Genomic DNA, 13,520 nt, shown 5'->3' with positions numbered 1-13,520 from the left:
AGGATGCGGCCAGAGAGCTGGGCAGCAACCCAGCCAGAGTGCGCGCGCGCCCCGCCACGCGGACCCTGGGTGGGAGGAGGTGGGGAGCAGGGCTAGTCTTGGAGAAGGAGGAGCCCAGCGCGCTGTCCGACAACTGGTGTTGGAAAGAGCTGCCGCGCATGCGCTCGCCCCGCCTTAGCGCGGAGCCCGAGCTTGTTGCTAGGGGAAGCTTTGAGGGGGCGCGGGTGGAAGGAAATAAGAAGCCGTGATCTGCGCCTGCGTGCAGGGTAGAGGTTGGGAGGGGTAAGGGAAGACTGCTACTGGGCGCGGAAAAGGCGGGAAAACGGACTGTCCTGGTTAGTAACTATCCAGCCTGGTCGTGGGCTCCCAAGTTCGAGGAATCTTTGCTGAGAAAACTCAATCTGTCATATCCCTTCAGGAGACTGAGGCCCTTCACAGCAGCATGACCTGCACAAGGTCACAATGCATTTATGTCAAAGCATTTCCATGACCGTACCCAAGAGCTGCAGTAACCTTATGCCCTATACCAACCCAAACTAGTGTCAACAAGGAAGAATCCCCTAAACCTCCCGAGACTCTCTACCTTAAAATTCCCACCTCAATCCAATCCCCAATAAACACCCTGGGAAACACTGGACAAAAAAACCTTTTATTTCCCCCACATTCCAGCTCTCCACTTTTGTAATATCTCTTCCAACTCAGAATCAAGGCCCAAGAAGTTGATTCACACCTGGAGAGAAACAAAATAAACAAACAAGGCAGGTCAGAGGGCCTTTGGAGGAAGCTCTGGTATGGCTGCAGAAATTGGGGAAGAAGCAGAGGAAGTGACAACTAGAGATAGGTACAGGCACTTATTCCAACTGAGATGGCCTCAGGATCCCAGGATCTGCCAGGAGCCAGAAAGCCTTCCTTTCCCAGTCTGCTCAGATCTAAGAAAGGCTGAGAGGGTTCCACCTGTTCCCAACCCAAGTAGGTGGCTGGAGCAGTCAGGCCTAGCCCTAAGCAATATAAGCAAAGTTGATCTTGAGGGTCCAGCTCCTCTGGTCAGCACCTCCCCTGGGTCTGAGCTGTTTCCTCTTCTCCCACAGTTATTTCCTAGGGCACAGCAGCCAGCTGAAGCTGAGAACAGTTTAAGAGCTGGGTGCACAATATATGACTCTCAAATTATATGAGACTCACCTGAAAGGGTGAGATTTTTTATAGAATGGTTTTTTTTTTTTAACCTTAATGAGGTGATGGACTAACCAGTTAGCCAGTATGTCCTACCCCTACTTTGGAGGCTGTGTCCCTGCAAAGATCCTGCTAGCAGAATCAACTTTTTCTAATGCAATGATGGCTAATGTAAAAGATCAGGTGCATGTGAAGTGCTTGGGCACATAGTATGTGTCCAGTAAAAGGGCATCATCAATCCTTTTGAGCAGTTCAAGATGAATTTTACAAAATTTGCATCATAAAACTGGGTATCAGAATTTCAGGACAAAAGCAAGACAAACATGATTCATATCCAGGACACATCATCAAATTTGAACTCCCTTAATTCACCGCTGTTGCCAAAAAGCTTGGATTTTGAACTACAGCTATGGATGAATCTTAACATCAGAATGTTAACTGAAAGAAGTCAGTCGCAAAAGAATATGTATGATTCCACACATATAAAGTACAAAAATAAGTAAAACCAAACCATATTGTCTAGGAAAAGCTCTGTCTCAGTTACAACTGCCACTCACACCCCATCCCCTATTCCCACAGGACTGAGTCAGAGAACCTTACCTGAGAACGAGACGGGAACTAGGCCAGTGCCCTCAGAACCGGGTTCTAGACCAGTGGGACTCCCGGCGTGGGTGGAAGCACACAGCAGTGAGACAGCAGAGAAGGCCACAGAAGAGAAGCAGGAAGGAGCCCAAAACCAGCAACCTAGAGCCACACAGAGCCAGCTCCTCCTAGGGGTAGGGACAGGAAGGGGAGGAGGAATGATGGAGAGAGAAGGGACTGTGGAGAATCTTCCCTTGGGAAGATATCTTAGATACCCCCAGCCCAAGGGCTATAGAAAGAAGCCTCCATGGGGGAGAGGGCTCTCCACATCCAGGGAGCAACTAAAGGGAAAATTCTATTCTTATTTGCATGCAAGCTAACATTTGTCTCAATGGTCTACAAACCGCTTTCTTGCCCAAACATATAAACTGAACCCCTATAATGACTCCAGGAGATAGGAAAGTTCACTATTGTCTACATGTTGAAATGTGCAAGCAGGGCCAGGTCTGGAAACCAAGGTCTCTGATTCCAAGCTCCCAGGTCATGCTCCTCACCAGGGTCTTTGCAAATGTGAGGGAACAGTATGAAGCAGCCTCCTAACTGGTCTCTCTCCTCCACTTAGCCAGTCTTGTCCACCCAGCACCAGTGACTCCCATGGCCTGCAGTATCAAGTCACAGCATCTTAGCCAGGCCTCACAGTGCCTCATGACCTGGCCCCTGCATCTCTTTTGTCTCTTCCCCTATGTCATGCCTAAGCCTTCGTCGTGGAGTGCTCCTGAAGCCTGAACACTTTTCAATCCCTAGGCCTGTGCTCATGCTGGTCCCTTTGCCTGGAATGTATCTCCCCTCTCCTGAACCGCCTCTACTGCATTCCTGCTCATGTCTTGCTCATTCTTCAAGGATCATCCTGACAGAGCAGAATGAGCCTGGGACGTGGAAGTCAGAAGGCTGTAAGTTGCAATCCTGGCTCTGCCACTTAACCAGTTGTGTGGCCTGGGGCAATTCACTCCCTCTAAGTCTGTTTCCTCATCTGTAAAATGAGATAATAACAGCTACCTCATAACAGCCTTAAAAAGGCTATTTTAAGATCAAATGAGATAATGACACTGAAAGCACTTAGTAAGGTATAAACTACTGTAAACAATTCCCTTTTCTTAAATGCCACCATCTTGGTGAAGCACTCTCCATAAACGTTCAAGTCAGAGTTAATTGGTCCTTACTCTGTTTGAATAACACTTTGCTCACACCCCTATGATAGCAATTAGCCCATTCTGCCTCTTATTACAGCTTCTGAATTCCTTTGAGGTGAAGATCATGTTTTATTGTATCTATAGACAATTGTTAATAGTAATAGCTGTCATTTATCCAATCTCTATTATGTACCAGGCGCTTTACATTCATTCTCATTTATCCTTATTTGTTGGTATTAGGAGAGAGTATCATGTTTTCTATTTTACAGCTGAGGAAGCTGAGGTTCAGAAAGGCCCACATGCTTGCTCAAGGTCACAGAACCTCTGAGGCAGGATTATAAAGCCTGTGCTTTTCTACTAGGTAAAATTGCCTCCAGAAGCCATCAAGACACAGCGTTCAGCATGGCAGTTTATGAAACCCCAACAATCTGAGGCTCTTACGGAGGTGAGCAACTTGGTGAGCACAAGACCTTCGTGGCTCCAGACACTGACACACTCCTCAGCCATCCTAGGGCTCAGGGTGGCATTTCCTGCTCCCTCTTCCGAGCAGGACATGGGTGGCTGGCTGGAGGGCAGGATTCCTGGAGCAGCACTAAAATACAGGCAGGTTCCTGGTGTCCTTTCTGTGGTCACCCTGGCTGTAATGAGGACCAGCTCTCCTGCAGAAGATCCTATGAGAGGCACAGGGGAGGAGATGGAAGAAAATGTAGGGTGGGATAGGAGTCATCAATCTTTAGACAGCTATTCATTTATGTAGGCTTCCTACTGTACCAGGTATTTTGGCATTGATTCTATTCAGTAAAGTCCTCTAATACCATCATTTGCATCACTGAGAAATGAAAATAGCTGTGTACCGATATAAATAAAAATTAATTTAAATTAGCTCACAATCAATAAAACAATCATACCAATACTCAGAAAGCTGCAGCAAAACTGGGGTAAATACACATTGCTGATGTCAATTTGTATAACCTAGATCATTCTTTTTAAGAAAGCAGTTTTCCACTACTACCCAAATCCATTAAAAGGTTCACATACCATTTCAAATTAGTGGGAAAGGGATGGCCTACTCAGTCAATGGCCTTGGGACAATTTCCATTTGGGAAAAAAAAAGTCAGACTCTTACCTCACACTATAAAGTTCAGATGTATTCAAGACCTATGCAAATAAACTAAAACAAAACAAAACAAAAACCTAAGCAAGTATTAAAACAAAACACAAATATTTTCTAACTTTAAAGTGGGAAAGAAAGGCCTTCCAAAAAAAGACACAAAACCTAAAAGACCGTGTAGAGGACAAGAGCAATAAATTTCATAAAAACTAAAAGCAATGAAAGATAAGTTCTATCTTATCTTAAACTATACAATGAAAGATAAGTTAAAAAAAAAGTCACACAATGGCTGAAAATACCTATAACATATTTAATTGGCAAAAGGATTTACTATCCAGAATGTATAAAGATCTTCTAAAAAAATTCAGAAGATAAAGACAAATAACTTAGAAGAAAAATAAGTAAAGGATATGAATGGGAAATTCAGAGAAGACATGAAAATGGCCAATAAACCTATAAGAAGATGCTCAACCTCACTAGCAATCAGGAGAAAGTAAAACAATCAGGTAATTCCTTAGACCATTAAATTGGTAAAAATTAAAAACACTGACAATAACAAGAGTTGTTGAAATGTGGAGAAATGGGTGCTCTCCACTGGTGACACTTTTAGAAGACAATTTGGCTGTTTCTGTTGCAATTTTATATTTATTTATTTGTTTGTTTGTTTGTTTGTTTGCGGTATGCGGGCCTCTCACTGTTGTGGCCTCTCCCGTTGCGGAGCACAGGCTCTGGACGCGCAGGCCCAGCAGCCATGGCTCACGGGCCTAGCCACTCTGCGGCATGTGGGATCTTCCCGGACCAGGGCACGAACCCGTGTCCCCTGAATCGGCAGGCGGCCTCTCAACCACTGCACCACCAGGGAAGCCCTCTGTTGCAATTTTAGATAAAGACAGAGAAGGACTGAGAGGATGCCCACCAAACTGTGGACTCTGCAGAGAAGGTAAGCAGGACTTTTACATTTGCTTTGTACACTTCTGTGTAGTCTGAATCCACAATAAAATGAATTTGTGTATTAAAAAAAAGGTCCATACTCTTTGACTCAGTAATACCACTTGCAGAAACTAATCCTAAGAAAAAGATTCAAAAGAAAAGTGCACAGTATACCAAATGTTTATTGTGTTTTCATAAAAAATACCAGAAAATAATAAAAATGTTTATCAATAAAGAAAGCATTAACAAATGATGGCCTAACCAATTAACAGATCAATTTACATCCATTAAAATAATAATGTTCTGGCCATTCAGTAATACAAAAAACACGATGTCATGAAGTGAAAAAAGAAATACAAACCAGTATATACATCATAATTGCAACTGAGAAACATACATGTAAAATTCAGTAAGAGAATTCCCATTCCCCTTTCTTCTATGTTCCCCTGATCGAATCTGTCACCAAATCCTGTCCATCTCACACTTCTATCGACTCTCTCAAATCAGTCCCCTTCTTTCACACCACTGTCTTAGCTCAGATAAGTCACCTTTTTATCGCAACCACCTCCTAACTGGTCTTTGTGCATCTGGACACATTCCTTCCAGGCAGTCATCCAACAGAGTATGATCTTTTAAAAAGAATAATAACAAAATTCTATTTTCCTGATCAAACTCTTTGAGGTAGCCAAATATCCTGGATAAAGTCCAATTACCTTGTCTTAGCACAAGGGACTCTCCATGGGATTCTGCCTGTTTCTTCAGACCCATCTCCTGCCACTCATTCAACACTCCTTCCCCTGCACCAGTCAAACTGAACCCCTGGAAGTTCCTAAATGTGCCATCATAATCCCATCTGCATGCCTTTGCATATGCTCTTCCCTCTGGCTGGAAGGGCACATTCCTAAGCCTCCCTCAAGCCTCAGCTCAAGCCCCGTATCCTTGGAAAAGCCTGTGTTCACCATCCCTGCCTGATGGACTTCTGAGTACTCTCACTGTACCTTGTGTTCTACTGCACACACTGAAAGGTGTTTACTTCTGTTCACATCAGTATCCTTGCTAGATTGTGAGTGACTTGTGGTGAGGATCCACATCTTACAGATCTCTGTATTTCCCATGCTTGGTACATAGTAGGTGCTCAACAACTACTGATTAGATGATGCAATCATATGTGATTACTCTCACTTGGTCCAAAAATCTTTGATGTTATAACTTTGTTTCTAACCATGAAGAAGCAGAAACTGACAAGCTGATCCTAAAATTAATATAGAAGTTCAAGGGATCTGGAATAACCAAAACAATCTTAAAAAAAAAAAAGAACAAAGCTGGAGAATTCATATTTTCTGATTTCAAAACTTACTACAAAGCTACAGTGATCAAAACGGTGTTGTGATAGGCTGAGGGGAAGATGGCGGAAGAGTAAGACGCGGAGATCACCTTCCTCCCTACAGATACACCAGAAATTCATCTACACGTGGAACAACTCCTACAAAACGGTGTTGTACTAGCATAAGCATAGACATGGATCAGTGGAATAGAACTGAGAGCCCAGAAATAAACCCATATGTCTATGGTTGATTGCTTTTCAGTAAGAGTGCAAAGGCTATTCAATGAGGAAAGAATAGTCTTCTCAACAAAACGTGCTGGGACAAATGAATAGTACCTGCAAATGAATAAACTTGGACTCCATCCTCACACCATACACAAAAAAATTAACTCAAAATGGATCACAGACCTAAATGTAAGAGCTAAAACTATAAAATTCTTAGAAGAAAATACAGGAAAACCTATATTTAGTGACTTTGGGTTAGGCAAAGTCTTCTTAGATATAATACTAAAATCACAAGCAACGACAACAAAAAAAATAGATAAACTGGACTTCATCTAAATTAAAAACTTTTGTGCTTCAAAGCACACCATCAACAAAGTGAAAAGACAACACAAAAAATGGGAGAGAAAGTCTGCAAATCATACATCAGATAAGAGGCCTGGATCTAGAAAACATAAAAAAAAACTCCTAAAAGTCAATAATTAAAAGAAAAATTATTCGATTTTTAAAATGGGCAAAGACTCTGAATACACATTTCTTGGAAGAAGATATACAAATGGCCAATAAGCACATGAAAAAATGTTCAATATCATTAGTCATCAAGAAAATGCAAATCAAATGATGCAACCGATAAGGGCTTTTTCCAAAATATACTAACAGCTCATACAACTCAAACCAAAAAACAAACAACACAATCGAAAAATGGGCAGAAGATCTAAATAGACATTTCTCCAAAGAAGACATAAAGATGGCCAATATGCACATCAAAAGATGCTTATCATCGCTAATTATTAGAGAAATGTAAATCAAAACTACAATGAGGTGCTTACCACCTCACACTGGTCAGAGTGGCCGTGATTAAAAAGTCTACAAATAACAAATGCTGGAGGAGGTGTGGAGAAAAGAGAACACTCCTACACTGTTGGTGGGAATGTAAATTGGTGCAGCCACTATGGAAAACAGTATGGAGGGTCCTTAAAAAACTAAAAATAGAGTTGCCATATGACCCAGCAATCCCACTCCTGGGCAGCATATATCCAGCCAAACCAAAATTCAAAAAGATACATGCACCCCTATGTTCATAGCAGCACTATTCACAATAGCCAAGACATGGAAACAAACTAAATACTACTCAGCCATAAAAAAGAATGAAATAATGCCATTTTTCAGCAACATGGATGGACCTAGAGATTATCACACCAAGTGAAGTAAGTCAGCAAGAGAAAGACAAACACTATATGATATCACTTATATGTGGAATCTAAAATACGACACAAATGAACGTATCTATGAAACAGAAACAGACTCACAGATATAAAGCACAGACTTGTGGTTTCCAAGGGGAAGGGAGGGTTGGGGAGGGAAGGATTGGGAGTTTGGGATTAGCAGATGCAAACTACAATATTATATATAGGATGGATAAACAACAAGGTCCTACTGTATAGCACAGGGCACTATATTCAATATTCTGTGATAAACCATAATGGAAAAGAACATGAAAAAGAATATATATATATATAACTGAATCACTTAGCTGTACAGCAGAAATTGACAAAACATTGTAAATCAACTATATTTCAATAAAATTAAAAAAAAAGAAAATGCAAATTAGAACCTTAGTTAGGTATCACTTCACACTGACTAGGACAGCTATAGTCAAGAAAACAGGAAATAACCAGTGTTGGTGAGGATGTGAAGAAATTAGAACTCTCATACACTGCTGGTAGGAATATAAAACGATACAGCCACTTTGGAAAACAGTCTGGCAGTTCCTCAAAAGATTAAACATAGGGACTTCCCTGGTGGCACAGTGGTTAAGAATCTGCCTGCCAATGCAACACAGGTTCGATCCCTGGTCTGGAAAGATCCCACATGACGCAGAGTAACTAAGCCCTTGTGCCACAACTACCGAGCCGCACTCTAGAGCCCGTGAGCCACAACTACTGAGCCTGCGTACCTAGAATCCGTGCTCCTCAACAAGAGAAGCCACCGCAATGAGAAGCCTGCGCACCACAATGAAGAGTAGCCCCTGCTCGCTGCAACTGGAGAAAGCCCACGTGCAGCAACGAAGACCCAATGCAGCCAAAAATAAATAAATAAATAAATAAATAAATTTATTAAAAAAAAAAAAAGATTAAACACAGTTACCATATGACCCAGAAATTCCACTCCTAGGTACACACCCAAAAGAAATGAAAACATGTGATAATGCAATAACTTGTACATGAGTGTTCAGACCAGCATCGTTCGTAATAGACAAGAAGTGGAAACAATCCAAATGTCAATCAACTGATGAACGGATAAATAAAATGTGGAATACGTGTATAGTGAATGCTCTTCAGCAATAAAAAGAAATGAAGTACTAACATATGATTCAACATGGATGACCCTTGAAAACATTATGCTAAGTGAAAGAAGCCGGTCACAAAAGGCCACATATTATATGAAATGTCTGGAATAGGCAAATCTGCAGAGACAGAAAGTAGTTATTCGTTGCCTAGGACTGGAAGGTTAGGAGAAAAAGGGAAGTGCATGCTAATGAGAACAGGATTTCTCTGTCAGGTAATGAAAATGGTCTAGAATTGACAGTGGTGCTGGTTGCACACTTTTGTGAATATAAAAAAGCCATTCACTTGTACATTTTAAACAGGTGTACTTCATGGCATGTGTACAACTTACCTCAATAAAGCTATTATGTTTTTTACATAAAAGGAACAGGAGAAATTGTCCTGAGTCTATATAATCAGACACATTCCTTTTCTCTTGCTCTCTGATCACACACATGTACACTTGGCAATACAGAGCCCTACTCTCACCTGGCAATATGCGTATGTGTGCCTACACACACATACACCTATTGACTCATAGGAGAATCTTAGAACGACAGTGTTGGAAAGGACCTCAGAAGTCTAAGAATTCCACCTTTCTCTTCTCCTTCTTCATCTCCACATTTTTTAGATGAGGAACTTGAGGCCAAATCTCACACAGGAATTAATGGCACCCTCTGACTCACTCTCACTCATCATCTTCCCAGAAGACTCTAAGCAATTTGGGAATGGAGGATGTCTGATTTTTCTGTATCCTTCATAGCACACAGAGCTGTGCTAAGCACACAACAGGAACTAACGACACCAGTTTAAATAAATAGAACATGTTTCTCTGATATCCCTGAGGAAAAAGAAGGTGCCTCTAACAGAAGCCCCAAGGGATGAAGAGGGTTGAGAAAGAACTTTAGGTCAAATCTTGCCCATCTCATCACACCTCCAAGGACAGAATCAAAGAACCTCAAAGTTGGAAGGGGAGAGAGAAAACATTTATAGAGACCCTACACAGTGGGCACTGTGTTCACTGAAAGTATCTAGTCCTATTACAGCAGAAGTGACTAAGGTCACCAGGATGGTGAGGTCAGGGGCAGGGCCCACCTCTGAATGTTCTGATATCCAACCCCACAGTCCTCCTTGGTCTCACCTTTCAATCCCATACGACTACCCTGGACCTGGGCTTGGAATGTCTGAGTCTTGTTCCTGTCTCGATCATCTCCAAAGTTCAAGGTGGTCAGTAAGCCCACGACGTGAGACCCACGCCACTTCCCTTTGACTGTCCCATTCATGGGGCACAGGGTCAGCTGGCCAAAAGATCTCAAGAAGGAGACCCAGTCCTGTGTGCAAAAGGAAGGTGGGGAGAGGTGAGAGGAGATCAGCAGCAAGAGCTGGCCTGCAGGGGAAGGATGAGCAGGAGGGTGAGTACTCACCTGAGGGATGTCAGGGCTGCGCAGGCCAGTCTTGTGGGTGAGGAGGAAGCCACCAAGGCCCAGGCCAGAAAGGCCAAGAAGCAGCAAGATCAAAGTGGCACAGACCAGAGGTGGGTGGTGCGCCAGGCAGAGATGCAGGTTGTGCCCTGCCTGGCAGCTGCCCATGGGGAGCAGAGGGGTCTGGGCCTCCAGGGAGAGCCTGCTGGAGGACAGGAAGGGAGACCTGGACAAGAGCCTGCCAGTAAGAAGGCACTTACCCATCTTATTCAAAGGAAGTGAAAGCACCGAGAAGACAAGGAACTTGGCCAAGGCCACACAGCCAGTTAGTGGCAGAGCCAGGACAAGAACCCAAGGCTCTTGACTCCAAGTGTTCATCTCCAGGCACCACTCAATAAATGTTTGCTGCATTTCATTTCTGAAGTAATCAAGGTGGAAGCAGAGCAGAGCACGCTGTACTGGAAAAAGGAATTCGAAAATGAGAATTCTCAACGGGAGAAGTTCAGGAAGCAGCTGTTCTGGGGCTAGGGTTTGGCTGAAGAACAGTTCCAGCTGATAGCCCAGACAAGGGAAGCATCTGATGAAAAAGAACTCCACTTTGGAGCTAAACTCAATTTGAGTCCTCCTCTGCCACTCACTGGCTATGTGAGAAAAATCAGCGAACCTCTGCGAGCTTAAGAATCTGTGAAATGGGAGTTCTAAGAACATCGAGTAGTGAGGACTAAATGGAGCAGATAAAACAGTTTGCATAGTACTTGGCCTTGCAGGAACTGAACAAATGTCCATTTCCTTTCTATTCCTCTGGGTCATATTGATCTTCAAAACCAGATGAAGCAAGGCAAAAAGACTGTGGGGAAAACTGAGGCTCGGGCACTTTAACAAAGGAGTGGTAGGGCCAAGGTCTGAAACCCGTCTCCAGCTTCCAAGTGGAGTGCGCTTTCCCTGGCGAGAAGCAAGAGCCTGATGAAAAGGAACATCTGGAAGGCAAGATAAACATTTGGGATGGGAGAGAAGGAGGGCTCCAGGGAAATGCAGGTGTCACAAACGCACAGCCCTGGCCCTGCCTCCCGTCCCGAACATCTGTAAAGGGGGGAAAGGTAGGAAGGAGGAGGATAGAGCCTGAAGGTCGGCGGCTGTTGGTGCACCTAGGCCTCCCCTCCCCCGCAAAGCCCCTCGAGCAGAAACTCAACACCCATATCCCTTCCCGCTGTAGCAGCGTCGAGTCCGCCCGCCGCTCGCTCTCACCGCTCGCAGCCGGGCGGAGGCCGGCGCCCCCCGCGACGTCACGCGACGAGTCGCGAAGGGGCGGGGTCCGTGCTCCCACCCACCCCACCCCCAGTCTGCGGGATTCGCATGCGCAGTGCCCACGCGGGCGGCCGCCTCGCCCCTCCTGGTCAGGGTGGGGGCGTACCAAGAGGACATCCAATGCAGGGCCAAAGGGGAAAAATAACACCACGGGAGGTGAGTAAAAGGGAGAGAGGCAAGGTAACTAACCCTAGAGACGTTGTGAAACTGTCAACTCTCCATCCGGAGAGACCATGGGCGGCATTTCAACGAGACTCGCGTCGCAGGCAATTTTCTTTTGCTCGTCTCCCACCCGCACCAGTAGCACAGCCCAGCCGCGCCCTGGTTCCGGGTAAGGACTTGGGGTCCGCCCGGGGGCGGGGCTCCGGTCCTAGGACTCTGGCTTTCCGGGCTGGCCTTGGGGTTTGGGTTCCGTTCTTCTCTGCAGTCTAATAGTGTTTAACGTGTACACCTCACGCTTGGTCCCTGGCTTTTGGCGACTCCTTAATGCATAGCTGCCAGGATCCTACATAGATCTGCACAGATCCTACAGCTGCAAGGCTGCTCAATAGAGACCTCTCATTTCACTTCTGCCCGCATTTTAGAGATGAGAACACAAGGTCCATCTTAACCTGAAATAGCAGGACACGTGGAGCCAAGAACTTTGGGTTCAAATCCTGACTGTCCCTGCCCCTACATAAGACATAACCCTGCTCTTCTGGGGACTGAGTTTACTCCTCTGTTAAAGGGGATCATCTTATCTATCTCACTTGTTGGATAGGAAGATTGAGAGGTAAAGTGTGGGAAAACATGAACCCACTGAGCACACAACCAGCACTGGACAAATGCTGTTTGAAACATAATCTGAGTATTCAATTCTACTGGGGCTTTCTTAAAGCAGAGACCATATCCTTCTGTACGACCACCCAAAATACTCTCATATATGGTCAAATGATATTCAACAAGGGTGCCAAGACCATTCAGTGGAGAAAAGCTTGTCTTTGCAACAAATGGTGTTAGGAAAACTGGATATCCACGTGCAAAAAAATGAAGTTATTAAATTCTTACTTTACACCCTATGCAAAAGTTAATTCAAAATGCATGGAAGGGGACTTCCCTGGTGGTCCAGTGGGTAAGATTCCTGGCTTCCACTGCTGGGGGCACCAGTTCCATCCTGGTCGGGGAACTAAGATCCTAAATGCCGCATGGTCAAAAAAACAACCAAACAAAAAAAAACCCCAAATTCATGGAAGAACTAAATGTAAGAGCTGAAACTATACAACTGTTAGAAAGAAACATAGGGGGAAAGCTTCATGATGTTGGATTTGGCAATGATTTCTTGCATATGACACCAAAAGCACAGACAGCAAAAGAAAAAAATAGATAAACTGGACTACATCAAAGTTTAAAACTTCTATGCATGAAAAGACGCAACAGAGTGAAAAGGCTATCCACGGAATGGGAGGAAATATTTGCAAAATGTGAATCTGCTAAGGAGTTAATATCTAGAATATATAAAGAACTCCTACAACTCAACAACAACAGCAAAACCAACTTGATTAAAAAACGGGCAGGGGCTTCCCTGGTGGCGCAGTGGTTGAGAGTCCGCCTGCCGACGTGGGGGATGCGGGTTCGTGCCCCGGTCCGGGAGGATCCCACGTGCTGCGGAGCGGCTGGGCCGCTGAGCCTGCGCGTCCGGAGCCTGTGCTCCGCAATGGGAGAGGCCACGACAGTGGGAGGCCTGTGTACCGAAAAAAAAAAAAAAAACAAACGGGCAAAGGGGCTTCTTGGTGGTGCAGCTGTTAAGAATCCTCCTGCCAATGCAGGGGACACGGGTTCGAGCCCTGGTCGGGGAAGATCCCGCATGCCGCGGAGCAGCTAAGCCTGTGCACCACAATAGTTGAGCCTGCGCTCTAGAGCCCATGAGCCTCAACTACTGAAGCCTGCATGCCTAGAGCC

General features: G+C 44.5%; 1 protein-coding gene across 4 annotated transcripts; it reads right to left on the bottom strand.

Moving 5' to 3' along the window:
• Window positions 1-630: 630 nt before the first annotated feature.
• Window positions 631-11,864, bottom strand: TMEM219 (transmembrane protein 219). Of its 4 annotated transcripts, none has more exons than XM_082600391.1 (6): window positions 11,772-11,864; window positions 10,281-10,735; window positions 9,998-10,187; window positions 3,384-3,613; window positions 1,771-1,940; window positions 631-730 (listed from the first exon to the last, which is right to left on the bottom strand). In XM_082600391.1, the coding sequence occupies exons 2-5, from the start codon at window positions 10,686-10,688 to the stop codon at window positions 1,803-1,805; spliced, it is 966 nt and encodes a 321-aa protein (XP_082456517.1). In that variant the 5' UTR covers window positions 10,689-10,735; window positions 11,772-11,864; the 3' UTR covers window positions 631-730; window positions 1,771-1,802. The 4 variants fall into 4 exon arrangements, with proteins under 4 accessions (XP_082456517.1, XP_082456516.1, XP_082456518.1 ...); XM_082600390.1 differs by lacking the exon at window positions 11,772-11,864 and adding an exon at window positions 11,523-11,631; XM_082600392.1 differs by lacking the exon at window positions 11,772-11,864 and adding an exon at window positions 11,523-11,620 and having other exon boundaries at window positions 10,281-10,479.
• Between the last annotated feature and the right edge of the window lie 1,656 nt (window positions 11,865-13,520).

Source organism: Mesoplodon mirus, assembly GCF_964341445.2.
Source record: "Mesoplodon mirus genome assembly, chromosome: 15".
Classification (NCBI taxonomy): domain Eukaryota; kingdom Metazoa; phylum Chordata; class Mammalia; order Artiodactyla; family Ziphiidae; genus Mesoplodon; species Mesoplodon mirus.
The sequence above is the reverse complement of the archived record's forward strand: the minus strand, read 5'-3'. Positions and strand labels throughout refer to the sequence as shown.